Source organism: Hypanus sabinus, chromosome 2 (genome assembly GCF_030144855.1).
Source record: "Hypanus sabinus isolate sHypSab1 chromosome 2, sHypSab1.hap1, whole genome shotgun sequence".
NCBI classification, from domain to species: Eukaryota; Metazoa; Chordata; class Chondrichthyes; order Myliobatiformes; family Dasyatidae; genus Hypanus; species Hypanus sabinus.
The window spans coordinates 165907118-165933235 of NC_082707.1; the positions used below are offsets into that span (position 1 = coordinate 165907118).

Here is a 26118-nt window from a genome sequence, read left to right on the forward strand (position 1 = left end):
TCTTGACAGTAGAGGAGGCCATGGATAGACATATCAGAATGGGAATGGGACATGGAATTAAAATGTGTGGCAACTGGGAGATCCTGCTTTCTCTGGCAGACAGAGCATAGGTGTTCAGCAAAACAGTCTCCCAGTCTGCGCCAGGTCTCACCAATATATAAAAGGTCACTCCGGGAGCACCGGACGCAGTGTACCACACCAGCCGACTCACAGGTGAAGTGTCGCCTCACCTGGAAGGACTGTCTGGGGCCCTGAATGGTGGTGAGGGAGGAAGTGTAAGGGCAGGTGTAGCACTTGTTCCACTTACAAGGATAAGTGCCAGGAGGGAGATTGGTGGGAAGGGATGGGGGGGGGGGGGGGAGACGAATGGACAAGGGAGGCGCATAGGGAGCGATCCCTGCGGAAAGCAGAGGGGGGGGGGAGGAAAAGGTGTGCTTGGTAGTGGGATCCCATTGGAGGTGGCGGAAGTTACTGAGAATTATATGTTGGACCCGGAGGCTGGTGGGGTGGTAGGTGAGGACAAGGGGAACCCTATCCCAAGTGGGGTGGCGGGCAGATGTGGTGAGGGCAGATGTGCACGAAATGGGAGAGATGCATTTGAGAGCAGAGTTGATGGTGGAGGAAGGGAAGCCCCTTTGTTTTAAAAAAGACATCTCCTTCTTCCTGGAATGAAAAGCCTCATCCTGAGAGCAAATGCAGCGGAGATGGAGGAATTGCAAAAAGGGGATGGCATTTTTGCAAGAGACAGCGTGGGAAGAGGAATAGTCCAGGTAGCTCTGAGATAGTAGATATCAGTAGATAAGCTGTCCCCAGAGATGGAGACAGAAAGATCAAGAAAGGGGAAGGAGGTGTCAGAAATGGATCAGGTAAATCTGAGAGGAGGGTGAAAGTTGGAGGTAAAGTTAATGAAGTCAACGAGCTCAGCATGTGTGCAGGAGGCAGCACCAATGCATATACCGTCAGGGTAGCCTCCAACCTGATGGCAAGAACATTGATTTCTCTAACTTGTTAATGCCCCTCCTCCCCTTCTTACCCCATCCCTGATTTATTTATTCCCCCCCTTTTTTTCTCTCTCTGCCCACCACTGTTTGCCTGTTCTCCATCTCCCTCTGGTGCTCCCCTCCCCCTTTCTTTCTCCCTAGGCCTCCCATCCCATGATCCTTTCCCTTCTCCAGCTCTGTATCCCTTTTGCCAATCACCTTTCCAGCTCTTAGCTTCACCTCACCCCCTCCTGTCTTCTTCTATCATTTCGGATTTCCCCCTCCCCTTCCTACTTTCAAATTTCTTACTATCTTTTCTTTCAGTTAGTCCTGACGAAGGAGCTCAGCCCGAAACGTCGACAGTGCTTCTTCCAACAGATGCTGCCTGGCCTGCTGCATTCCACCAGCAATTTGTGTATGTTGCTTGAATTTCCAGCATCTGCAGATTTCCTCATGTTTGCGTATTGAAGGTACAAGTCAGGGGATGGATACAAGAAAATATCCAAGTCACTGAATATCCCTTGGAGTACAGTTAAGTCAATTATCAAGAAATGGAAAGAATACGGCACAGCTATAAATCTGCCTAGAGCAGAGCATCCTCAAAAACTGAGTGACAGTGCAAGAGGAGGACTAGAGAGGGAGGCCCCAAGAGACCCATGACAACTCTGGAGGAGTTACAAGCTTTAGTGGCTGAGATGGGAGCGACTGCACATACAACAACTGTTGGATGGGTACTTCACCAGTCGCAGCTTTATGGGAGAGAGGCAAAGAGAAAGCCACTGTTGAAAAAAGTCACATGAAATCCGGGCTAGAGTTTGTCAAAAGGCATGTGGGAGACTCTGAAGTTAGCTGCAAGAAGGTTCTATGGTCTAATAAAATCAAAATTGAGCTTTTTGGCCATCAAACCAAACACTGCACATCATCAAAAACACATACCCCTACTGTGAAGCATGGTGGTGGCTGCATCATGCTGTGGGGATGCTTCACTGCGGCAGGCCCTATAGGCTTGGGAATGTAGAGGGTAAAATGAATGCAGCAAAATACAAGGATTTGTTTTCCAGCAAGACAATGACCCCAAGCATAAAGCCAAAACAACATGGTAATGGCTTAAAAACAACAAAGTTAATGTCCTGGAGTGGCCCCAGACCTCAATCCAATTGAGAATTTGTGGCTGCACTTGAAAAGGGCTGTTCACTCACAATCCCCATGCAATCTGAAAGAGCTTGTGCAGTTTTGTAAAGAATGAGGAAAGATTGCAGTAGTCCGATATGCAAAGCTGATAGAAACCTATCCACACAGACTCAAGGCTGTAATTGCTGCCAAAGGTGCATCTACTAAATACTGACTTGAAGGGGGTGAATACTTATGCAATCAATTATTTTGTGTTTTATATTTATAAATAATTTAGATCACATTGTAGAGATCAGTTTTCACTTTTACATGAGAGTCTTCTTCTGTTGATTAACATCAAAGAGGCCAAGTTAAGCCCACTGTGATTCAGTGTTGTAAAACAGTAAAGCATGAAAACTTTCAAGGGGGTGAATACCTTTTATAGGCATTGTACATGAAATGCTGTCACAGGAAAGCTGCATCCATCATCAGGGATGCCCACCACCCAGGACACGCTCTCTTCTTGCTGCTGCCATCAGGTCATGCACCACCAGGTTCAAGAACAGTCTCAACCGTCAGACTCTTGAATAAAAAGAGATACCTACACTCACTTGCTCCATCACATAACCAATTATTTCACTTTAAGGACTGTTTAACTCATTATACAGTATGTCCTCATTATTTATTGCGATCTATTGATATCTGCAGTTGTCTTCTGCACTCTAGTTGATCTTTCATTGATTCTGTTATGATTACTATTCTATATTTTTGCTGAGCGTGCCCACAGGAATAGATTTCAGGGTTGTATATGGTGACATATATGTACCTTGATAATAAATTTCGAACTGTGTAATGAAGGGGACAATGAGAAGAGACTCTGAACAGGACTGAAGATGACAAAGGTTGTAACATCTTTAGATCAACATAAATGTTACTTCTTACATGTACTTAAGTAGATAAAGAATTCTTTAATTTAAATCAACTGAAGTAATCAAAAGTTTAAACATTTCAGGTCAGCTGATGAAAAGTTAAAATCATTGACTTGAATTGTTAACTACTTTCCTCTGTGCAGGTGCTGTTATATTAAAATATAGTATTTCCAGCATTTTGTTTTATTTGGCATTTCCAGCATTCTCAGGACTTTATTTTAACAGAATAATGGTCTAATAGGGAAGTAGAAATCTATCTTATTGCACAATTCATAACAGAGGCATTATAAATATTATAACATTTCTAGTCTCTGAAACATAAGCAGCAGTACAAAAAAAGTAAACGATCTAAGATAACTAATTTGCTCAAGGTAAGCAGGAATGAAATGCTGGAGAAGATCAATCTGAAACACAGAAAATCTAGCTGGATTATTAATTAAAGTTCAAAAATGAACAATTTAATATACATTAGGTTGTGAATTGTTTTTCTAGAATTTCAAGATACAGCATTTAACAAAATATTTTATATTTTCTGCTTTCTTTCTGGTTGTATCTCCATCATCTCCTCCAAGTACAACATATGAGCACAGATGCAAACAGATCACAACATGCTCGCACCAAATTCAACTGTTAAATTATTTTGGTGTTTGGATTTCAGTGGTTACAGATTCTAAACCAAAAAACTAAGCAATATTTTTAATGAATCCAATATTATTTTTTATAAGTTCTCAGCATAAAACATATGTTAGAAACTTCAAATCGTACAAGATCTCTTGGGATAGTTTTAAATTTCCAACTGAAGCATCCTTAAACCTGATTTGCCATAACAATGAAAAAGGTTAATGCAAGCTTGATGTTCCAATATTGAAGTTATTGATTTATTAGACTAGAGATAGAGCCTAACAACATTATAATCTAAGCAAACCCCTATCTTTGTAAAATTTGTTCAAATTTAATTAGACACCTACATTATATAATATTTACAGGCATCTATGCTAGATTAAAGAGTATTTTGTTATCTTCCCTGGAATTTGTCTAATAATAAAGACCTTGGATAGGATGACATTCTTAACTTTTGTTCTCTGAAATTAACAATGCATAACAAAACTGCACAGTTCAAAGTCTGTTTCACAAGAATTCTATGTGTTTACAGAATGAAAGAGAAACTGTCTTTTTCTGAAAAGAGAAATTACTGCTGCTCCAATCATAAACAAGAAATCTGCAGATGCTGGAACTCTAAGCAACCCACACAAAATGGTGGAGGAACTCAACAGGCCAGGCAGCATCAATGGAAAAGAGTACAGTCAATGTTTTGGGCCAGGACCCTTCATCAGCCCTGCTGAGCTCCTCCAGCATTTTTACCATCTGTAAAGTAAAACCCTTCCTATAGATGCAAAGATGGAGCACAAATGCAAGTCTTTATAGAAATGAAATTTACAATTGGCCAGGTATGAAATGAAGCAAATGTGCACAATGGATTTGAACAATGACACAAAATTTATGAGTTGAAACTAGGTTCTCAATTTTTACCCAAATTTTAAAAATGTGAATTTGTACTTCATCCTTAAGCGATAATTTGTGTAACCAGTAATTACAAGTAATCTTCAGTTACAAGTTCAGCTAAAAATGTTATTTCCTTTAGTCAAACCATCGTTAGCATTTTCCAAAAAAAAAGCACATGAAGCATTTGATAAAAATCTGTCAACTGCAATAAATTTCACTTCATAAATGTGATGTGTAATTTAACATTTCAATCTAGCTGCCAAAACAACTTGAGGCAAAACACATCTAAATTTATCAATTTCAGTATGTTGTCTATATTTACTAATTCTAAAATAATTCCTAAATTGCCTTAAATGGAAGAAAGGAAATCTGAAAAGTAAAGCTAAAAAATTGACATAAATGAAGGTCTTACATTCAAGTTCACAACAACTAATTGTCTTACAAACAACACTGCAGGTTTCGTTATGTTGACGAACTCAGCTAATTGATTTTCTACACCATACTGAAGCAAGCACATCAACTTTGCAATGCATTGCAAGGAAAACAAAAGGAGACACTGCACCTACTATGTGCACATTACACGCATTATTCTGCCACAGAAAAGTATTCATATCAATAAACTGGTATGGATGTCCCTAAAATAACATTTAAAATTCATTGCTTCCTGAAATATATCCTTAATAATCAATGAAATCTTATGCAAGAAAATTTCTCAATGGTATTGAAATTATATTTCAGTGTGTTCTCTTGTGCATCCTGCCTTTTTGATCAGCTTTCATAATCAATCAAATAATCTTAAAGTAAAATGGGGTAAATAAACATATTGAAAGTAAGAGTGACTAACTGCAGAGATCCCATGTTTTGCAATATTTAACAATCATACGAACAAGTAAGGATACTATTTCCCTTAAATTGTGTTTTAGATGGGGTATTTCTTAATTCTGAAATATCAGAACCTTATATTTACTTTTTAATTACCATTCAAAATAATGATTCAGGTTGAAATGTATTCATTCAATTGACTGTGGGAAAAGTATTTCTGAACTCAGATCTGGCAGAGAAGAAAAATTCTACACATTAATACAGGATTTGCATGTGTTTAGGAAAATTTGTTCAGAAATGAATGCTAAGCGGAGAAAAGATTTAGAGACTGAAGACTTACTAACAGTCTTTGATCTTTGTGAAGTATTTGCGGGCACTGATTTGTTCAGAGTCTGCTGTTTTGATGGGTCAGTAGTGACCCTGAGAAGAGGAAAAATGTTGTGAGAAATTAAACCGTACATGTAGATTAATCAGTTTGACAGAATCAGCACACCATATGCGCTGATGATCCAATTTCTTCATCTATAACTGAAGCAATTTAAAAGTAAATAGGAATAACTATTAATCTAACTTCAACAGACCAAAGAGGGCCTATGATCTCATTCTTGCAGACCCCAGTCGGTTCAAATTGGTAAAAGCATCTCCTCCACAACCTCCATCAGCACAGGGGTGCGTGCTTAGATCCCTGATCTATTTGCTTTACACCTTTGACTGTGTGGCCAAGTACAGCTCCAACACCATATTCAAGTTTGCTGATGACACCACTTTTGTTGGCCTTATCAAAGGTGGTGATGAATCACCATAGAGGAAGGAGACTGAAAATTGTAGCTGAGTGGTGTCAGAACAACAGCCTTTCACTCAATGTCTGGAGGAGCAAGGAGCTAATTGTAGACTTCAAGAAAGGGAAACCAGAAGTCGTAAGCCAGTCCTCATCAGAAGATTGAAGGTGAAGACAGGCAGTAACATTAAATTCCTCAGTCAACCTGTCCTGCACCCATCAGTTACATGTAATTGCAAAGAAAGAATGACAGCAGCTCTACTTCCTTAGAAGGCTGCAGAGATTCAGCATGAGATCAAAAACTTGACACACTTCTGTAGGTATGTAGTAGAAAGTATATTAACTGGCTGCATATTGGCCTGGTATGGGAACACCTATGCCTTTGAACAGAAAATCCTACATAAGGTAATGGATTCAGCCCATTACATAGCGGGTAAAGCCTTCCCTACCCCCGAGAACAACTACATGAAATGTTACTGTAGGAAAGCAGCATCCATCAAAGATCATGCTAACCCAGGCCATGCTCTTTTCTCATTGTTGCCATCAGGCAGAAGATACAAATGCCTCAAGACTCGCACCGCCAGGTTCAAAAACATTTATTACCCCTCAACCATCAGGGTCTTGAACAGAAGAGGATAATTACACTCATCTATTGAGGTGTTCCCACAAACAATGATCTCACTTGATCTTGTTATCTCATGCTCTTGTTATTTATTGCTATTTATTTATAGTTATATTTCAACAGTTCATTGTCTTCTACGCTCTTGATTTTTCATTGATCCTGTTTACAATTATTATTCTATAGACTTGCTGAGTATGCCTACAGGAAAAAGAATCTCAGGGTATGTAGTGACATGCATGTACTCTGATAATAAATTTTACTTTGAACTTTAAAGTGTAATGTTTCTTCAGTAGTCTTCAAGTGGCCATGATAAACTTATATCTGATCAGAATGAAACTTAGGAAATTCGGTAATGGCAATGAAAAAATATTTATTTTCCCAGTACCTATCAATTATCAATGAAAATGCAGCCTCTATTTATGAATTAAGTAAAAATCTCAGAAGTTTGCTCATCCTGGCTACCTTCAAGTCTTATCATTACTTTCCTATTGTCTTTCATTCAGAACTCAAACCAAATCATTATTATTACGCTAATTCAAAACAGGAGGAAATTAGTACTACTAAAATCATTAATTATTCCTTCCTTGGTGTGTTAATTTGTTCACATTTGCTTCAGAAATTATTTTCTAACAATGACCATATAAAAAAGACTGAAGTATTATCTTGAAATTTAATGTATTTGATTAAATTTTTGAAAAAACCTCATTGACTATATGTATCATTTACAAGGTCTTTAAAGAGAGTGAACCCTCGCAAGGCAGAAGGTCCCGATGGAGTATCTGGTAAGGCTCTGAAAACTTGTGCCAACCAACTAGCTGGAGTATTCAAGGACATTTTCAACCTCTCACTGCTATGGGCAGAAGTTCCCACTTGCTTCAAAAAGGCAACAATTATACCAGTGCCAAAGAAGAATAATGTGGGCTGCCTTAACGATTCTCACCCAGTAGCACTCACATCAACAGTGATGAATTGGGGTGAGGTTGGTTATGATTAGACTGAACTCCTGCCTCAGCAAGAACCTGAATCCACTGCAATTTGCTTATCGTCACAATAGGTCAACAGCAGATGCAATCTCCGTGGCTGTTCACGTGGCTTTAGACCACCTGAACAACACAAACACCTACGTCAGGATGCTGTTCATTGACTATTGCTCAGCATTTAATACCATCATTCCCACAATTCTGATTGAGAAGTTTCAGAACTTGGGCCTCTGTACCTCTCTCTGTAATTGGATCCTCAATTTCCTAACCAGAAGACCACAGTCTGTGTGGATTGGTGATAGCATATCCTTTTTGCTGACGATCAACACTGGTGTACCTCAGGGGTGTGTGCTTAGCTCACTGCTCTACTCTCTGTATACACATGACTGTATGACTAGGCACACCTGAAATGCCATCTACAAATTTGCAGATGATACAACCATTGTTGGTAGAATCTCAGGTGCTGACTAGAGGGCGTACAGGAGTGAGACATGCCAACTAGCGGAATGGTGCCACAGCAACAACCTCGCACTCAACGTCAGTAAGACGAAAAAGTTGATAGTGGGCTTCAGGAAGGGTAAGATGAAGGAACACATACCAATCCTCAGAGGGATCAGAAGTGGAGAGAGTGAACAGCTTCAAGTTCTTGTGTGTGTAAGATCTCTGAGGATCTTACCTGGTCCTGACACATTGAGGTAGTCATAAAGTAGGCAAGACAGCTGCTATACTTTATTAGGAATTTGAAGTGATTTGGCATGTCAACAAATACACTCAAAAACTTCTATAGTTGTTCCATGGAGAGCATTCTGACAGGCTGCATCGCTGTCTGGTATGGAGGGACTACTGCACAGGACAGAAAGAAGCTGCAGAAGGTTGTAAATCTAGTCAGCTCCATCTTGGGCACTAGCCTACAAAGTACACAGGACATCTTTAGGGAGCAGTGTCTCAGAAAGGCTGTGTCCATTATTAAAAACCTCCAGCACCCAGGGCATGCACTTTTCTCACTGTTACCATCAGGTAGGAGGTACAGAAGCCTGAAGGCACACACTCAATGATTCAGGAAGAGCTTCTTCCCCTCTGCCACCCGATTCCTAAATAGACTTTGAAGCTTTGGACACTACCTCACTTTTTTAAAAAATATATACTACTTCCATTTTTGCACATTTTAAAATAATCTATTCAATATTAATAATTGATTTACTTGTTTATTTATTGTGTTTTATTTTATTTATTATTATTTTTTTCTCTCTCTGCTAGATTATGTATTGCATCAAACTGCTGCTGCTAAGTTAACAAATCCCACGTCACGTGCTGGTGATAATGAACCTGATTCTGAGGTCTGCCTTTGTTGTCCATCTTTTGCTACTCTGACAAGAAAATGGTTAGCATTCTCAAGTGTTTCATATAAGTCACTTGCTATACCTCTGAAGGCAATACTGAAGTCAGGATTGTTTTAAACACAAAAGAGGACAAATGGAGTCTATCTTAAAATAATATTAAATAAGTTAGTCTTTGAAAACTGGCAAGTTACACTGATACTAAAATTATATTAAAGCACTGAATTAAAGGATGCAGTGGTGAAAAGGTGGTTTAATCCAGAGGACTGGATAAACAAAAAAAAATCTAATGATTGCAAATGATGACCTCAAAATTGCTGAATTGTTGCAACAAGCTATACGTGGTCTACAAATATCCTTCAGGGGAATAGATCAGCCATTTTTACCAAGTTCACTTTATTAGTGACTACACAGCCACCAATATGTTTGACCCTTAAATGCCTTCTGAAGTGGCTTTGCTAGCCACTCAACTTCAGCGTAAATATTGAAATAGTGAAATAATAAAATCTGATAGATCATATGGCAATGAACTTAGACAAGATGGTTCCAGAATACCACATTGTACAGCACAGACACAGAACCTTCATCACACCATGTTTATGCTACCCATCTTGTCTATCCATACTAATCCCACTTTCTTATAATAAATCAATCCCTTTTGCTCAAATACCCACACTGATGCCTCTTAAATGTTGTTTACTGGTCCTGATTCCATCTCCTCTGGTAGCTCATTCCAGATGTGAACTACTGAGTGAAATGTACCCTTCAAATTCCCTTAAAATTCCTCCCTCTCATCCTACACCATTGCCTTCTCATTGTTGACACTATTACTATGGGCAACAGTCTCTAGCTATTTATTTCATCTATGCCTCTCATAATTTTATTTATCTCTACAATGTCACTTCTTGGCAGGAAAGAAAGACCTGGACTATCTAATATTGCCAGTCAAGCTCCTCTAATTCAGGCAAATTCCTTATAAATCTTTTCTGTGCCCTCTCTAACTTAATCACATCTTTTCCAGAGTGTAGCACCCAGAACTGCACATGATCCAGGTGCAGCCTAACCAACAGTTTGTAAACTATAACATGGCATTTAACTCTTGAACTTAGTGCCTTATCTACCTGTAATTCTCTAAATCCTGTTGTAATCTAAGGCAACCTTCTCCACTGTCAGCGACACAACCAATGTTGGCATCGTTGATAATTTTACTATCATGCCACCTACTTTTGTATCCAATTGTAACTAGTTCATCTTGCAAAGACCTCAAGTGTTAGGGCATTGGTATATAAACATACTAGTCAAGTAACAGCCAGACACAGTTTATCCTTACAAACGAAATGCTGGACACATTCTTCATAATGCCTGGGTGCCCCCCCCCCCACCTTACTGACAGGATAGATTCGCCAGGGGTGGTTGCATAATGGCACTTGGGTGGAAGACGACAGACCTGTAAGCCCTCAGTATCAACTTCATACCCTATTAAATCTAATGATATCAGGTGAAGCATAGCCAAGGATATCACCCATCACCTACATTCCTTCTTTAGCTTATGAATCAAGTGTGCCACCACATCAAAGTACTAACAAACTAGCAAAGGCACAAAATATGCAACTGGGTAGTGTTTTCGATATCCAAAGTGGATACCACCAACATGGAGCTCACCATGTCCTGAAGGCCTTAGCCACTAGGTTGTAACCATAATAGTCGGTGATTGAATCAAATTGTGGAATGTGAACAATCATTTCTCTTTGGTGGATCCAATCTGTATTTGATAGTATTAGTAAAATTAATCACCGCATAGCACTCGTGGAGACAAAGCCTCTACTTCACAGCAAGGACACCATTATGTTGCATGCTACTACAATTAAGAGATCTTAATTCAGGGAATGTACAAGGCATTAAAGACCTTCAGCAACATCAAAATACACAGCCATAATCTGCAACCTCGTCGTCCAGCATAGCCCTTACTATTATTTCTATCAAGTCTGGGGATCAAGACTGCAGAAGGGTATGCAGAAGTTACATCAGCTGAATGTATCAAGTGTCAACTTGGATGCAACACAAGCAATAACCAGATCTAAGGTATCTTGCAACAAAAAGATCAGACCAAAAGTTCTGTCGCCCCAGTAGATACATTGTGAATAATGTTACATACATTTATGGCTATCAGGAAGAAATGCAAAGAATACTCAATCATGAAGTGGCAGAAAGCACTGGATACAGCAGAGCATAGGCTAGAAAACAGACACAGCAGAGCATGAGCCACTCCCCCCCCCCCACTCCCAGGGACATCAGAATCAGATTTAATATCACCAGCATATGTTGTGAAATTTGCTGTCTTTGCAGCAGCAGTACAATGTGATACAGAACAGAGGGGGAAAAACCCTTAAATAAATATTATATAGTTGGCCCTCCTTATCCGCGAGGGATTGGTTCCAGGACCCCTCGCAGATACCAAAAAACGCAGATGCTCGTCCATTATTCAACCTGTCTCAATATAGTGGACATTAGGACCTGGCGGAACCCCAGACCTTATTTAACCTGTCTCAGTGAGGTGGACATTAGGACCCGGCAGCCGAGCTCTGAATCCGCAGTGCTTCTGTTCACGAAAATAATCATGATCACGACTGAAAATAAAGTGGAAATAATAAAGCGATCGGAAAGAGGTGAAATGCCATCGGTCATCGGAAAAGCGTTAGGCTACAGTTGGTCAACAATCCAAACAATTTTAAAAGATAAAGTGAGAAAGACCCTGCCCCGATGAAAGCTACAATTATTACTAAGCAACACAGTGGTTTAATTATTGGGTTTTGGGTCTTTGATCCTCCACATCAACCAGGCACAGAAGGAGAGCGTGCTCGGAAGTGATCTGTCACTGGATCGAACTCGGGAACTTCCCAAGCCTGGTGCTGAAACATACATTCTTAAGTGTTTTATATGCATAGAAAGGTAAAATATATACTATATACTAAGACAAACGTTTGACTAACTGACGCTAAATAATACCAGATGTACCTGTTCCGACTTACATAGTAAGAGACCTTCCGATTTTTTTCCGATCCCGATCCACGGTAGCCTATGCACATCTTCCCGTATACTTTAAATCATCTCTAGATTACTTATAATACCTAATACAAAGTAAACGCTATGTAAGCTAGTTGTTATACTGCATTGTTTAGGGAATAATGACAAGAAAAAAAGTCCGTACATGCTCGAACAACAAGTGCTGGAAGAGCACTTCCGGGTTTTCTCGATTCGCGAATACTGAACTCGCAGATAAGTAGGGCCGACTGTATAAAGTTACAGTAAATAAGTACTGCAAAAATAGAAATAAAAAAGTAGTGAGGTAAGTAGTGATGTAGTGAGCCATAGATGCTGTCTGGCCTGCTGAGTTCTGCCAGCATTTTGTGTTTTTATTTATTTCCAGCATCTGCAGATTCACTCGTGTTGCCTAGTGAGGTAATATTCATGGGTTCAACGTCCATTCAGAAATCAGATGACAGAGAAGAAACTCTTCCTTAATCATTCAGGCTTCTGTACCTTCTTCTTGAAGGTAACAATGAGAGCAAGGCATGACCTGGGTGATGGGGGTCCTTAATAATGGACACCACTCCTTGAAGATATCCTGGTTACAATGGAGGACAGCACCCATAATGGAGCTGACTACGTTTACAACTATCTGCAGCTTATTTCAATCCTATGCAGTAGCCACATGCCCCCCATGCCAGATGGTGATGCAACCATTTAGAATGCTCTCTATGGTACATCTGTAAAAATTTGCAAGTGTCTTTGGTGACAGACCAAAACTCCACAAACTCCAAAATATAGCCGCTGTCATGCCTTCTTTGTAGCTGGATCAATATGTTGGATCCAGGTTAGAGCCTCTGAGATATTGAAACCCAGGAACTAGAAATTCCTCATTCTTTCCACTTCTGATTGGCCTATGAGGACTGGTGTGTGTTCCCTTGTCTTAACCCTTTCTGAAGTCCACAATCAGTTCTGATGTTGAGTGCACAGATGTTGCGACACCACTCAACTAGCTGATGTATCTTGAGCCTGTACACTTTTGTCACCATCTGAAATTGTGATGACAGTAGTTGTAGTATCAGCAAATTTATAGATGCTATTTGAGCTCTGCCTAGCTGCACAGTCATGGGTGTAAAGACAGTAGAGCAGTGGGCTAAGTACACATCCTGGTGAGTTTCACTGAAGAAGACCCAGGACTTGAAGAAAGAGTTTAAAAGAATTGGGTCTCAAGACTTACTGCTAAGTTTCACCGAACAGGAACCCAAAAGAGGCAATTTGCAAATTGTTAGATAATAGTTGATGGGAGTTTTGTATGACCAACCTCAGGCTCGCTGATGACACTGATGGGCTGGCAGGAAGTGAGGATGAATTGGCCTGCCTTGTGAACCGTCCAGACAATACATCTACCAGATATGCCATGGAGATTAGCACACAGAAAACCCAACTGATAAGAAATAGTGAGGAGCTAATCATGACAAAAATCCCAGTCAGTGGACAAGAACTAGAGACTGTCAAACAGTTCAAGTATCTCGGCTCCATCATCAGCTAGGAAGGATCAGAGCCTGAAGTCCTTCCAAGGTCAACTCAAACAATAGCAATGCTGACTAAACTAAAACCAATCTGGTGATACAATAACATCACTCTCGGATCCAAGTTGAAACTGCTGTATGCACTTGCGCTCTCCGTCTTGTTGTATATATGTGAATCATGGACTTTGACAGCAGAACTGCAAAAGAAGATCCAGGCAGTAGAAATGAGATGCTTCAGAAGGCTCCTCGGTATCTCCCATACAGATCATATCTCAAACGATGAAGTACAAAGAACCATCCCCCAGCACGTGAGACAATATAAAGATCCACTGTCCACAGTAAAGAAAAGGAAACTGAGATGGCATGGCCACATAACAAGATCAAGTGGACCCTCAAAGACCACTCTTCAGGGAAAAATGAAAAGGGGCAGACAGAGGAAGAAAGGGGCAAACAACATATCAGAGAGAACCAGAGAGAGCTTTGCCACAACTCAGGCTCTTGTCCGCAACCATGAGAGATGGAGGAAACTGGTGCAGCGTTCATCCGTACCCCTACAACTCAGGTGGGTGTTGGATCCGTTACTGTGAGCTGATGCGATAACTAGCTTGACAGCATCCAATAAAGAGTAGTTAAGAATAAAGCTGAGCAGCCAGTATGAGAGTGGGAAGCTATAGCTTTAGTATGAAGAGGCAGAGTAAGTGCCCCAGGTGTTGGGAGTGACAGCATTCTTTGAAAAGTCTTCAGAGAGAAGGAACAAGAAAGATTTTAATTTGTTGTTGATCCTTAGTCCTTGATTCAGTGGTAGTTAGGGCAGTAGAATGCTCTTCTTGCAAGATGTAGGAAGCCAGGGAACCTCACAGTCTCCTTGATGACTACATCTGTAGGAAGTGCACCCAGCTGCAACTCAACAGACCAGGTCAAGAAACTGGAGGTGCAGTTGGATGGTCAAATGAGGGTTTCAACAATGAGTTTTAGTGAAGTGGTCACACTCAAACTACAGGCTTCAGATAGATGGATGACTGCCAGAAGGGCATAAGGTAGTCAGTTCAGGGCTCTACTGTGTCACTTCCCTCACAAACAGGTATACCTCTTTGGATACTGTTGAAGGGTATATTCTTCACATTCTTCAGGCACTAGTAGTGAGGTCTCTGGCACTGTGACTCCCACTGAGACTCAGAAGGAAAGGGTACAGTCAGATAGTGTGATAATGATAGGAGACTCGATAGTAAAGGGGGACAGATAGGAGATTCTGTGGCCACAGAAGAGATATTAGGAAGGTGTGTTGTCTGACAAACAGCCAGACATCGTTGTACACATTGATACACATTACATGGGCAAAATGAGGAATAAGTTCTTGAAGAATGAGTATAGGAAGTTAGGTAAGAAATTAAAATTCAGGACCTTGTGGGTACTGATTTCCAAAATGGTGCCACCTGCTAGTGAGTCCAGGAATAGAAAGATAAATTGCAGGTGCAAAGGGGCCTGAGAGTCCTAGTGCCAGGATTCCCTAATGATCAACTTGCAAGTTGAGTCGGTAGTAAGGAAGACAAAAGCAATATTAGCATTCATTTCTAGAGGTCTAGAATATAAAAGGATGTAATACCGAGGCACTGATCAGACCACATTTGATGTATTGTGAGCTGTTTTGGGCCCCATATCTAAGAAAGGATGTTCTGGCATGGGAGAGTGGATACAGCCCAGTCCATCACTGGCAAAATCCTCTCCATCAATGAGCACATTTGCAAGGAATGCTGCCACAGGAAAACAGCATCCATCATTGAGGACCCCTGCCATCCAGATCCTACCCTCTTCTTGCTGGAAGGTACAGGATCCTCAGATACTACACCACCAGATTCAGGAACAGTTATTACTCTACAACCATCAGGCTCCTGAACCACCGTGTATAACTTTAATCACCACAACACTAAACTGACTCCACAACCTATAGACTCACTTTCAGGGACTCTGCAACTCATGTTCTCTTTATTACTTATTCACATTTTATTTATTATTTGCATACTTGCATTCAATTGTACTTACTTTTCCGTAACTGCCTGTAAGAAAATGAATCTCAAAATAGTATATAACATATACATACTTTGATCATACATTCACTTTGAACTTTGAGGGTCCAGAGGAGGTTTATGAGAAAGATCCAGAAATGAAAGGTTTAATGCAGGAGCAGCGTTTGAAGGGTCTGGGCCTGTACTCCTTGGAGTTTAGAAAAATGGGGGTGGTGTGGGGTAGGGAGAAAGGATCTTATAAAAGAAAAATCTCAAATCTCATGGTAGTTTTGAACTAGTTATGTGGATTATGCATTTTCAAAAAAAAAGCATCTATTTTGCATAGTAGGGGAATTGAGGATTATGGGGAAAAGGTAAGTAGGTGGAGGTGAGTCCACAGCTAGATCAGCCATGATCTTACTGAATGGCAGAGCAGTCTCGATGGGCCAGATGGTCTACTTCTCCTCCTATTTCTTATGTATCCCCGTAAAGGAGTATTATTACTACTCATCCTCCCTCTTTTTAAAAAAACTACACATATTATATATAAATTAATTTATATATGATGCAATTTTATATACTTACTATATACTTAATTAGAAGTTCTCAACTTCAGACTCCTTCAGCGCAAAATAATCTGCAAATTGGTTTGTTACTTTATAAGTACAGGTTGTCATCCAAATCAGAAGCCAATGGGTAATTCTAACCCATTAAAGTCGATAGAAATATTTTAGCCATATTTCATGAATATTAAAAACTGCAGCTATACTTCTGGATTATATGATTTTTCAATACTTCATCATTAGTCTCCAGTACTTTCTTTGGTCAGTGATAATGAAATAGTTTGCAGTAATTAACTAGTTTACAAATGCAGGTTTCCCCTACTATCTGAAGATGGAGCATTCCTATGAAACAGTTCGTAAGCCAGAATGGCATAAAGCGAAGAAGCAATTACCATTAATTTATACGGAAAAATTTGTGAGTGTTCCCAGAACCAAAAAAAACCTACCAAATCATGCCAAATAACTCATAAAACCTACACAGCCTATATAAAGTAGAAATGCTTTTCTGCAATCATTGCAGCACTGTCAAGCATAGCGAAAATCTCATGCAAGCACTCTGGGCAGAAACGCTCTCTCCAGTAACCTTTAAGCTATGAAGCTGTCGTCACCTCAAAACCAATCAAACCAACCATGATTAACTTTAACTTCCATTTTTGCAACACTTTCATAGATGCTCACAGACATGTGTTTAAGCTGTGGCAGCTAGAATGTAGTTCCGGGGGAGGAGCTTGGCTGCTCAGGGTGTGCGCTGCCTTTTCTCGTAAAAGCAAAAATACTGTTCAGCTAACGAAAACAGATAACTAATGTAGGTCTTTTGTAAAAGTCAGTTGTCATAAAGCGAACGTTTGGAAAATGGGGGCTGCCTGTATCAACAAACCCTAGAGCAAAAGGTCAATATGCACATTCTGAGAAGTATCGCTGGCAGGTCTGTAAATTCCTTTCCTAATCTGAATAACTTAAAGTATTTATACTGATTACACAGGGGAAAGAAGCGTTGAAAAAGAGAAATTCAAGGAAGTTTTATGAGCATATAACTCAACAACAGAAAGGACAAGGCTCATAACAATTGTCTAACCATAATAAACTGTCAGAATTCTAACTTGTTTTAAAAATTCAAATGTCCTAAATGCTCACATGGCAACTGAAGGCAAGATATAAATAGTGATTTTTATTTAACTGTCAAATGAAAGTCACTGAACTGCCATGTTAGTAATTGAGGACAGTTGCTATATTGAGAATAAAGTACAAATGCATTTTAAAATATGCACGACAATTATTTCTTTAAACTTGTTGGCCGAAATGTGGCTGAGCAATAATGTGAAGACAAAACAGGTAACAACACTGAGAGTTCAGTGATAGTATGATACTGCAGCCGGGAACTTGGGCTGGTTACTCAACACTTGGGATAATGAACTTGTTAAAATATCTTGCATCAGGACACTTATGATGTGAAGGATATTCTTCCATTAATTTCAATGGAATGCTTTTGTTCTGAATAAATTGAAAGTTGATATCCTAAGGTTTAAAATTTAAAACTACTTTAAGAAACTTTCAAGGATCTTTAAACAAATATCCAATGATATGCTGGCATAGTTTTAAGTTTTTGGAAATGTTTGAAAATGCTTGACCTTTGTTTCAAATTTTCTACAGTTTTCAACATTTTTAACAGTTTTCAGTCCTTGACAGTTCTGGGAAAATCTTAATTAACTGTCAAATTTTCTTCTTGATTAGACAGCAAGCTAGATTTGCCAAAGCAACACCAGTGAATCCACACAGTGTTTTCCACAAAATCCCAGTGGGAAGATCTGTAAAGTCACACTGATTTATATGGAAGTCAGCAGTGTGCACTTATTTCTGGGACATCCCATCTTTACTCCAGGATTGAGTAAATTAAGGTAATTGTTCAATAGTGTACAAGAGAATGTTACAATAATCTATATATAATCTTTCTGATGAGATTAAACTGAAGACAACGATATTTAATGAAGAACAAGATGCTAATTGCCCAAGATGGTTATTCCTCAAACACCGACAGGAAATTATTCTAATTGGCTACTTGTATTTCTGGTGGTATTACTTTTCTGTCAGTGCTTCTGTGTTTTCCTGCAAGTGGCCATGCTTTAAAATTAACAGTGAATTATTTCTGTGTGTAGACCAGATGTCCAGATGAAGAGTCTTGACCTGAACATCAACTGTCCAGTTGTCTCCACAGTTCAAAGTAACTTTATTATCAAAGTACATAAATGTCACCATATACAAAGCTGAGATTAGTTTTCTTGTGGGCATGTTTGGCAAATCCAAGAAACGCAATAGAATCAATGAAAGGCTGCACCCAACAGGACGGATAAACAACCATCGTGCAAAAAAACCAACAAATTGCACAAAAACAGCAGAAAAAAAAAACAATGCTTTCTTCGTAATTGCACTTATATGCTGGGCCCAGGACAGATCTTCTGAAATAATAAAACTGTGAATTTTAAAGTTGCTGACACATCCACCTCTGATCCCCTGATGAGGACTGGTTCATGGATCTCTGATTTCCTCCTCCTCAATAATCAGCTCCTGGGTCTTGCTGACATGGACTGAGAGGTGGTTGTTGTGGCACCATTCAGCCAGATTTTCAATCTCCCTCCTATATGCTCATTTGTCATCTTTGATTTGGCCAATGACAGTGGTGTTGTCAGCAAACTTAAATATAGCATTGGAGCTATGCTTAGCCACATAGTCATAAGTTAAGCAGGGGGCTAAGCACACAGCCTCCTGGTGCACCTGTCCTGATGGAAATGTTGCCAATCAAAACCGACTGGGGTCTGCAAGCGAGAAAATTGGGGCTCCAATTGTACAATTTGGCATTGAGACCAAGGTCTTGAAGCTTACTGATTAATTTTGAAGAAATGATAGTACTGAATGTTCATCTGTAGTCAATAAAAAGCATCATGATGTATGCATCTTTGCTGTCCAGATGTTCCAGGGTTGAATGAAATGGCATCTGTTATGACAGTAGTCAAATTGGAGCAGATCACTTCTTGGGCAGAAGTTGATATATTACATCACCAACCTCTCAAAGCAATTCATCACGGTGGCTGTAAGTGATACTGGATGATGGTCAGTGTGTCAGGTTACTGCATTCTTCTTAGGCATCAATATAATTGAAGCCAGCGTGAAGGAGGTGGGTACCTCAGACTGCTTAAGCGAGAGGTTAGAGATATCAGTGAACACTCCAGCCAGACGATCAGCACAGGTCTTTAATACTTAGCCAGGTACCCCAACAGGGTAGGATGCTTTCTGTGGGCTCTCCCTCTTGAAGGATGCTCTCACGTCAGCCTCAGAGACTGAAATCACAGGGTCAATGGGGGCTATGGGAGTTTGTGAAGGTTCCTCTATGTTTTGGCAATCAAAGTGAGCATAGATTGGGCCATAGATGCTGCCTGACCTGCTAAGTTCCTCAAGCACTTCATTATTTCTGAATATTCTTAGTACACAGAACACATTATGCTCTTGCGTTCTTTCCTTAATACCGTAATCTCCTAGAGTGAGATGGAAAGTATTATAAAAATGTCAGAAGGAAAATTACTTTGCTGTTTCAATGTCAAAAAGTACATTAAATGTTTACATTGTGTGCTGGATGCTGTCATTTGTTCAACATTTGGCAACAACAACACAAGCTATGTCAATAGCTGAGTGCCGAGAGATTATCAAAAGAAATAAACCAGATAATTGATAAATATTAAAAGTATTTGAAGGAATACATAAATCACCCAGAATGAGAAAGGAATCTGATGCAAGTTTTAATCATAGTCTCTCTTCAATCCATATTATCTCCCAACAAGGCGCTTTACATCATTTCCTTCCTGTCCTCACATCTTACAATAATTAACCCACAAACCAGTTACTCAGGCCCCATTAAGTTAATATTTAATCATTAAATGTATTTCTTTCTATGGTGTATAATCATCATTTAATCTCATTTTGCCACCATTATTTGAAAAAGTGATGCAGTGATGATGCCATTATTCCCAGCCTTAGACAATGGACAATCTTAATGCCTGGTGGAAGTGATAGAAATTGATTTTATCTATAAAATGTACATGGATCTTCTCTATTCACTACATCTTTTGGTGGGAAAATTTATCTTGTTTTTACTGGAAGTTGTTGTAGTATCTCACCCCAAATTCCATTTCCTTTAGTCTTTAAATATACCTTTCTCTAAGAAATTCCGTTCTGTTGAGATATAATAAAATGCCTGCTATGAGCTCAGGTGTATGCTCCCTCATTGGCTAGCACAGTCTGATCAATAGATAGTGTTTCAGAAAAGATATTATTTAAGGAAATATTTTGAATTCCTGTCTCAATTCCATATACATCAATGCCGATCTGTAGTTGATAAAAAAAGCATGATGTATGCATCCTTGACATCCAGATGTTCCAGGGTTGTCCACCTGTAAAGCTTTCTTCTTTTGACTATCTCTGCAGAATTCCTGTATCTTGACACTTACTGCTCTACAGTAATGCACCCTTTTTCATGGTAGGTGACCTATTTATGCAAAGGCCAGAACAACTGATACTCAATTAGTTAAATGTGCTGAAGATGAACACTGATTTAATTTACCAATGTGACAATACCTTGTAAATGGTCAGTAAATCTAACACAACCCCAACTCCATTTTGTTTCATTTACCATTTTGTCAATGGCACTCTGAATAGGTTTCCTTGTGTTTTGCCCACAATGTGTGATAAATATCTCATAATAAACTTCACTCTTTAGCTTGCTTGAGCAGGTGCCATCTTTTTCAATATCATTTATAAATACTATGATTCAGTAGACTTGGAAAAGAACGCAGCGTTTTTTAAAAAATATCCAGGATTCATTTCCTGATGCCTTCACCACTCCACAACACTATGAATCTATTATTAATCCAGTTTACAAAGTAGCCAATTTACTAACCAAATTAACCTATCACTCTTTTTAAAAAATCATTTAATACCATCAAATGATTTTTGAAATATCAACAGTTTTATAAGAATTGATATTACCTTTTATATCAGCTCATTTAAAATCTAAAGATTCCAGTAATTTCACAGCAGAATATGCGGCGCAATTCAGCTATCAGGCAACATATGCATATAATCTTTCGGTACAACATAATTACAGATTTAATTAATGTTGCAGCGTCTCTAACTCTCTTTATCTCTTGCTAAGCCTGCCATCACGGTGATCTTTCTCCTAATGAATGAATCCAGTAAATAAATCACACAATAAAAACAATCATAACCTAGGAAAGTCGGCAAAACTCAGGCCGGTATCTGGGTAACAGGATATTATTTTCTTAACCATTATAAATAACATACTACATCTCTAGATAAAAATACTATAATTCCTAAGCTACTGTGGCAATTGTAAAGTTTCCTACAGTGAAACTTGTGTGTTATCAATGCGTGATATCCATATGGGGCTGGGGCAGTGAAAATTGTTATTATGGAAGGGAAAAGTTCTTTTGTTAGCTATATTATTCACGGATTCACTCTTCACGGATGCTTAAATCCAAAAATAAAACAGCAAATGTGGGAAATACTATGCAGACAGGCAGCATTCTGGAGAAGGAAATAAAGCAATTCAGATCTAAAAAACACTAGAAATCAAACATGTGCTAAGTTGAAAAGATGGAGAAAGAGGCAGAGGGAACAAAAGGAATACCTGTGATATCATGCTGATCAAGAGAGATCCTCTTGCCTTACCATCATTACTTTACCTTCGTTGTTCTCATTCATCTTCTAGTTATATATTTTCCAGACAGATCAACTATAACTGACATGCCTTTACCACCTTCTCTTCGCCAGCGCTTCTTTCTCTTGCTGATTATGCTATCATAGGTGTTTTCTTTGTTTGCTATACCGATCTACAACTTAAAATGTTTTTCTCACCTTTTCTAGTCATCAAGTAAGATCTCTAGAGCTCCATGGATGCTGAATGACCTGCTGAATCTTTCTAGCATTTCTGTCTTAACACAAAACTTTTCCATGAGGTATGGCAAATCATCTGCTCTAAAATGCGTAAATGGAACTGAAAATCATGCCATTTACCACGGAAATCCATTTCCTCCTGCATCACTTGAATTCTATATCAAACATTTTGCAGCAGACTTTGGTACTGCAATCACAGAATCTGCTTCCTCAGCCCACAATATTTAACATAATTTATTTCAGAAGATTTTGGATTGACAGTGCTCATAATTCAATTATTCATACTCATGCTTGGTACATTAGTAGAAAAGCAATATGAACCCAGATATGTAATTAATTATGAATCTAACACAATAGCAGGTAACAAGCATGCTCAGCTACAGATATTTTTAAGAGCTTTTTAAGGTTAATCTGCTCCCCATCACTAATTGTCTAAAAGTATACAATCTCCTAAGTAAGCTAGTAGTATTTTCTCATGTTAGCAGCAAGTCATTGAGTTATCAAGGCTGTGAAATCAGGTTTCTGCTAAAATTGCAGATCAAGCCATTACATTATAAATCCTACCTTTTGGAAAACCTGAAAGACATGTTTCTAAATAAAAAAGTGAGAAGCAAAAATGTAAATAAAATCCAAATGTATGTAATATGAAAAATTGCATGTTTTATGCCTAAATCAAACAATAGTAATGAGAAAGATGCCATGATAGGATTCGGTGTAAAGCTACAGATGCAATTTAGATTCTAGCCATGTAGAAAATTATGATTGCCCAACAGTCCAGCCAGGAATAGCTCAATATTGTTAGCTAAAATGAATTTCCCCTTTATTGCTTACATTAATAACTTAGATCAAGTTTGTGGCACATTCTGACTGGACAATTATGCTAGGTAGAAAATCTAGTTGAAGAGAAATTTAGTTATGGTAGACTCTGCTAAACACTCAATATAATGGTGACATACATCATACACCAATTGAGAAATACACTGTTGAGTTCAATAGGACCAAATTTCAATAATATAAGCCTACATACAACTACTACTATAGTATGTTCTGTGCTAATGACCAAAGTAAGATCTGTTCATGTTTCTTAATTTTAAAAACGTTCAGTTTATAGTTACTCATTTCAATTTTAGCTTTGGTGGAGTAGACTTATCATCATTACTTATGATTTCCTCATGAGAAAGTTCTACAAAATTCACATGAATCCATCAAATTCCTTTTTTCATTTACATATTTATAACCTTGATGGCAAATAATGAACAAGCTACTACATTTAAGTCAGGGAAAAAAAAATTCCAGCTAATTCCAGTACACCTTGAATTTTCCACAAAACTGTTTTGTTTTCTCTATCCATTGTCACATCTATAGAGAAAACAAAATCTATTTTGGAATTATGCTTTATTTGGTTTGTTAAGAATGTTTCAATGAGATTCATGAAGAATCTATTTCCAAATATTTGTTGTTTCACAGTTTCTTAGTAAGATGGCCATACTATAATGTAGTGAACAATGAAAATGTAAAATAGAGAACTGCAATATTTTAAGAACCAAAAAACTGAAATCTGTAGATACTCAATTTCAATTTGCACCTCTACAAATCTAAATAGCACTGTAAACTAAAACACTTGTACACTTTAAATATAAGCATATTTTATTGAAGATGCTATAATATTTAATGTTTAAAACTGTTAATACAACTATATCAATTTCATATCAATATCAAATTGTTAAAGCAAAGAAAAAAGTCATCACAAAAATATCTACATTATTGGACAACTGGCATAATACCACTTTAGTCCAGTGGTATTAATCCAACATCTGAATCCGAAGTTTGTTAACTAGTCAGGAATCTTATTTGCTTTCGTTTTAGCCAGATCTCTTAAATTCCTCATGAGGAACTAAAGAACCCATTGTATTAATTAAAAATCAAGACAGTTCTTCTAGAATTTATTCTCCTGTCATTCATGGGACTTAGCTGTGTGAATTCACTCATGTTTTCACCTACATATAGTACCTATGCTTGAAACCCAATCCATTGATGCACTGGGAGGTCCACAATACACTGAAAAACTTTATGATGCAGCAAATTATTGAATGCTAGCAAACTGGTCAGGGGTCATATGTCTACTACTGCCTCTATTCAGGACCTCCAAGGTAGTAATCTCTGAATTACTCCCAGTACCATGTGCTAGGCAGGGCAGGAATAGAATGACAGCACAGATGAATGAGTAGCTGAGGAAGTGGTGCAGGGGGTAGGATTTCAGATTTCTGGATCATTGGAATCTTTTCTAGGGAAGGTATAACTGGTACAATAAGGATAAGTTACACCTGAACTCGAGGGGGACCAATATCCTTGTAAGGCAGGTTTGTTGAGCTGTTGGGGAGTGCTTAAACTAATTTACCAGAGCATAAGGGCTGAGGATGGGGTTGGTGGTGTACCAGTAGATGCATTCTGTAGTAAGACTGAAGAAGGGCAAGTAGAGTTGCGGCTGAAAGAAGATCAAAGTTGGCAGCTTAAAAGGTATACATTGTATTGGCAGAGGGGGTGTGGGTGGCTCTGTTGGTAAAACAAAAATGACATCAAATTTTTGGAAAGAGAAGACATTGGATTGGAAGACGTAGGATTCTTGTGGGTACAATTAAGAAACTGCAATGGTAAAAAGACTCGGATGGGAGTTATATACAGGTCTCCAAGCAGTAACCAAGATGTGGGGTATAGATTCAACAGGAGACAGAAAAAAAAAATGCAAAAGAGCTATGTTATGACAGTCATGGGGGATTTCAACGTGCAATTGGATTGGGAAAACCAGGTTAAGTAGAGGGAATTTATAGAATGCCTATGAGATGGCTTTTTAGAACAGCTTGTGTTTTGAGTCCATTAGGGCAAAGGCACTTCTGGGCTGGGTGTTGTGCAATGAACTGGATTTAATTAGGGTACTTAATGTAAAGGAACCCTTAGTAAGCAGTGATCATAATATGATAGAATTCAACCTGCAGTTTGAGAGGAAGATGCTAGGGTCAGATGTATCAGTATTACAGTGGAGTAAAGGGTATTACAAAGGCATGAGAGAGGAGCTGGCCAAAGTTGATTGGAAGGGGACAGGAGTAGGGATGATGTTAGAACAGTATTGGCCAGAGTTTCTGGAGGGAATTCAGAAGGTGCAGAATGATGAAGTATTCATCTAAAGCAGAGGTTCTCAAACAAGAGGACATGAGTTATGAATTGAGAGTTAAGGGGCAAAAGTTTAAGGGTAACAAGAGGGGGAATTTCTTTACTCAGAGAGTGGTAGCTCTGTGGAACAAGCTTCCAGTAGAAGTGGTAGAGGCAGGTTCAGTATTGTCATTTAAAGTAAAATTGGATAGGTATATGGACAGGAAAGGAATGGAGGGTTATGGGCTGAGTGCAGGTCAGTGGGACTAGGTGAGAGTAAGCGTTCGGCACGGACTAGAAGGGCTGAGATGGTTTGTTTCTGTGCTGTAATTGTTATATGGTTATATGGATGTAACGCTGAGGCTTTATAAGGCACTGGTCACCCCAGAGTATTGTGAACAGTTTTGGGCCCCTTATCTAACAAAAGATGTGCTGGCATTGGAGAGGATCCAGATGAGATTTACAAGTATGATTCCAGGAATGAACGGGTTAACATATGAGGAGCAAATGATGGCTCTGGGCCTGTACTTGCTGGAGTTTAGATGAATGGGGGGAGGGATATCTAATTAAAACCCATCAAATATTAAAAGACCTAAGATAGAGTGGAGAGTTGCCTATAGTGGGGAGTCTGGGACTAGAGGGCATAGTCTTAGAATAGAGGGACTTCCATTTGGAAGAGATGAGGGATTTCTTTAGCCAAAGGGTAGTGAATCTGTGGAATTCATTGCCACAGATGGCTGTGGAGGCCAAGTCATAGAGAATATTTATAGCAGAGATTTATAGGTTCTTGAATAGTCAAAACATCAAAGGCTATGGGGAGGAGGCAG

The 26118-nt window shown here is 38.9% G+C and overlaps 1 protein-coding gene across 3 annotated transcripts in view; it reads right to left on the minus strand.

Moving 5' to 3' along the window:
- mark3a (MAP/microtubule affinity-regulating kinase 3a) overlaps positions 1-26118 on the minus strand; it is a 164136-nt gene that overhangs the window by 11313 nt on the left and 126705 nt on the right. The window contains exon 16 of one of the 3 annotated variants that reach the window (XM_059958612.1): positions 22709-22735. The exons of the other annotated variants lie outside the window; for them this stretch is intronic. Within the exon in view, the coding sequence (XP_059814595.1) occupies positions 22709-22735 (27 nt within the window). The remainder of the gene's footprint in view (positions 1-22708; positions 22736-26118) is intronic. 3 annotated transcript variants of the gene reach the window in all.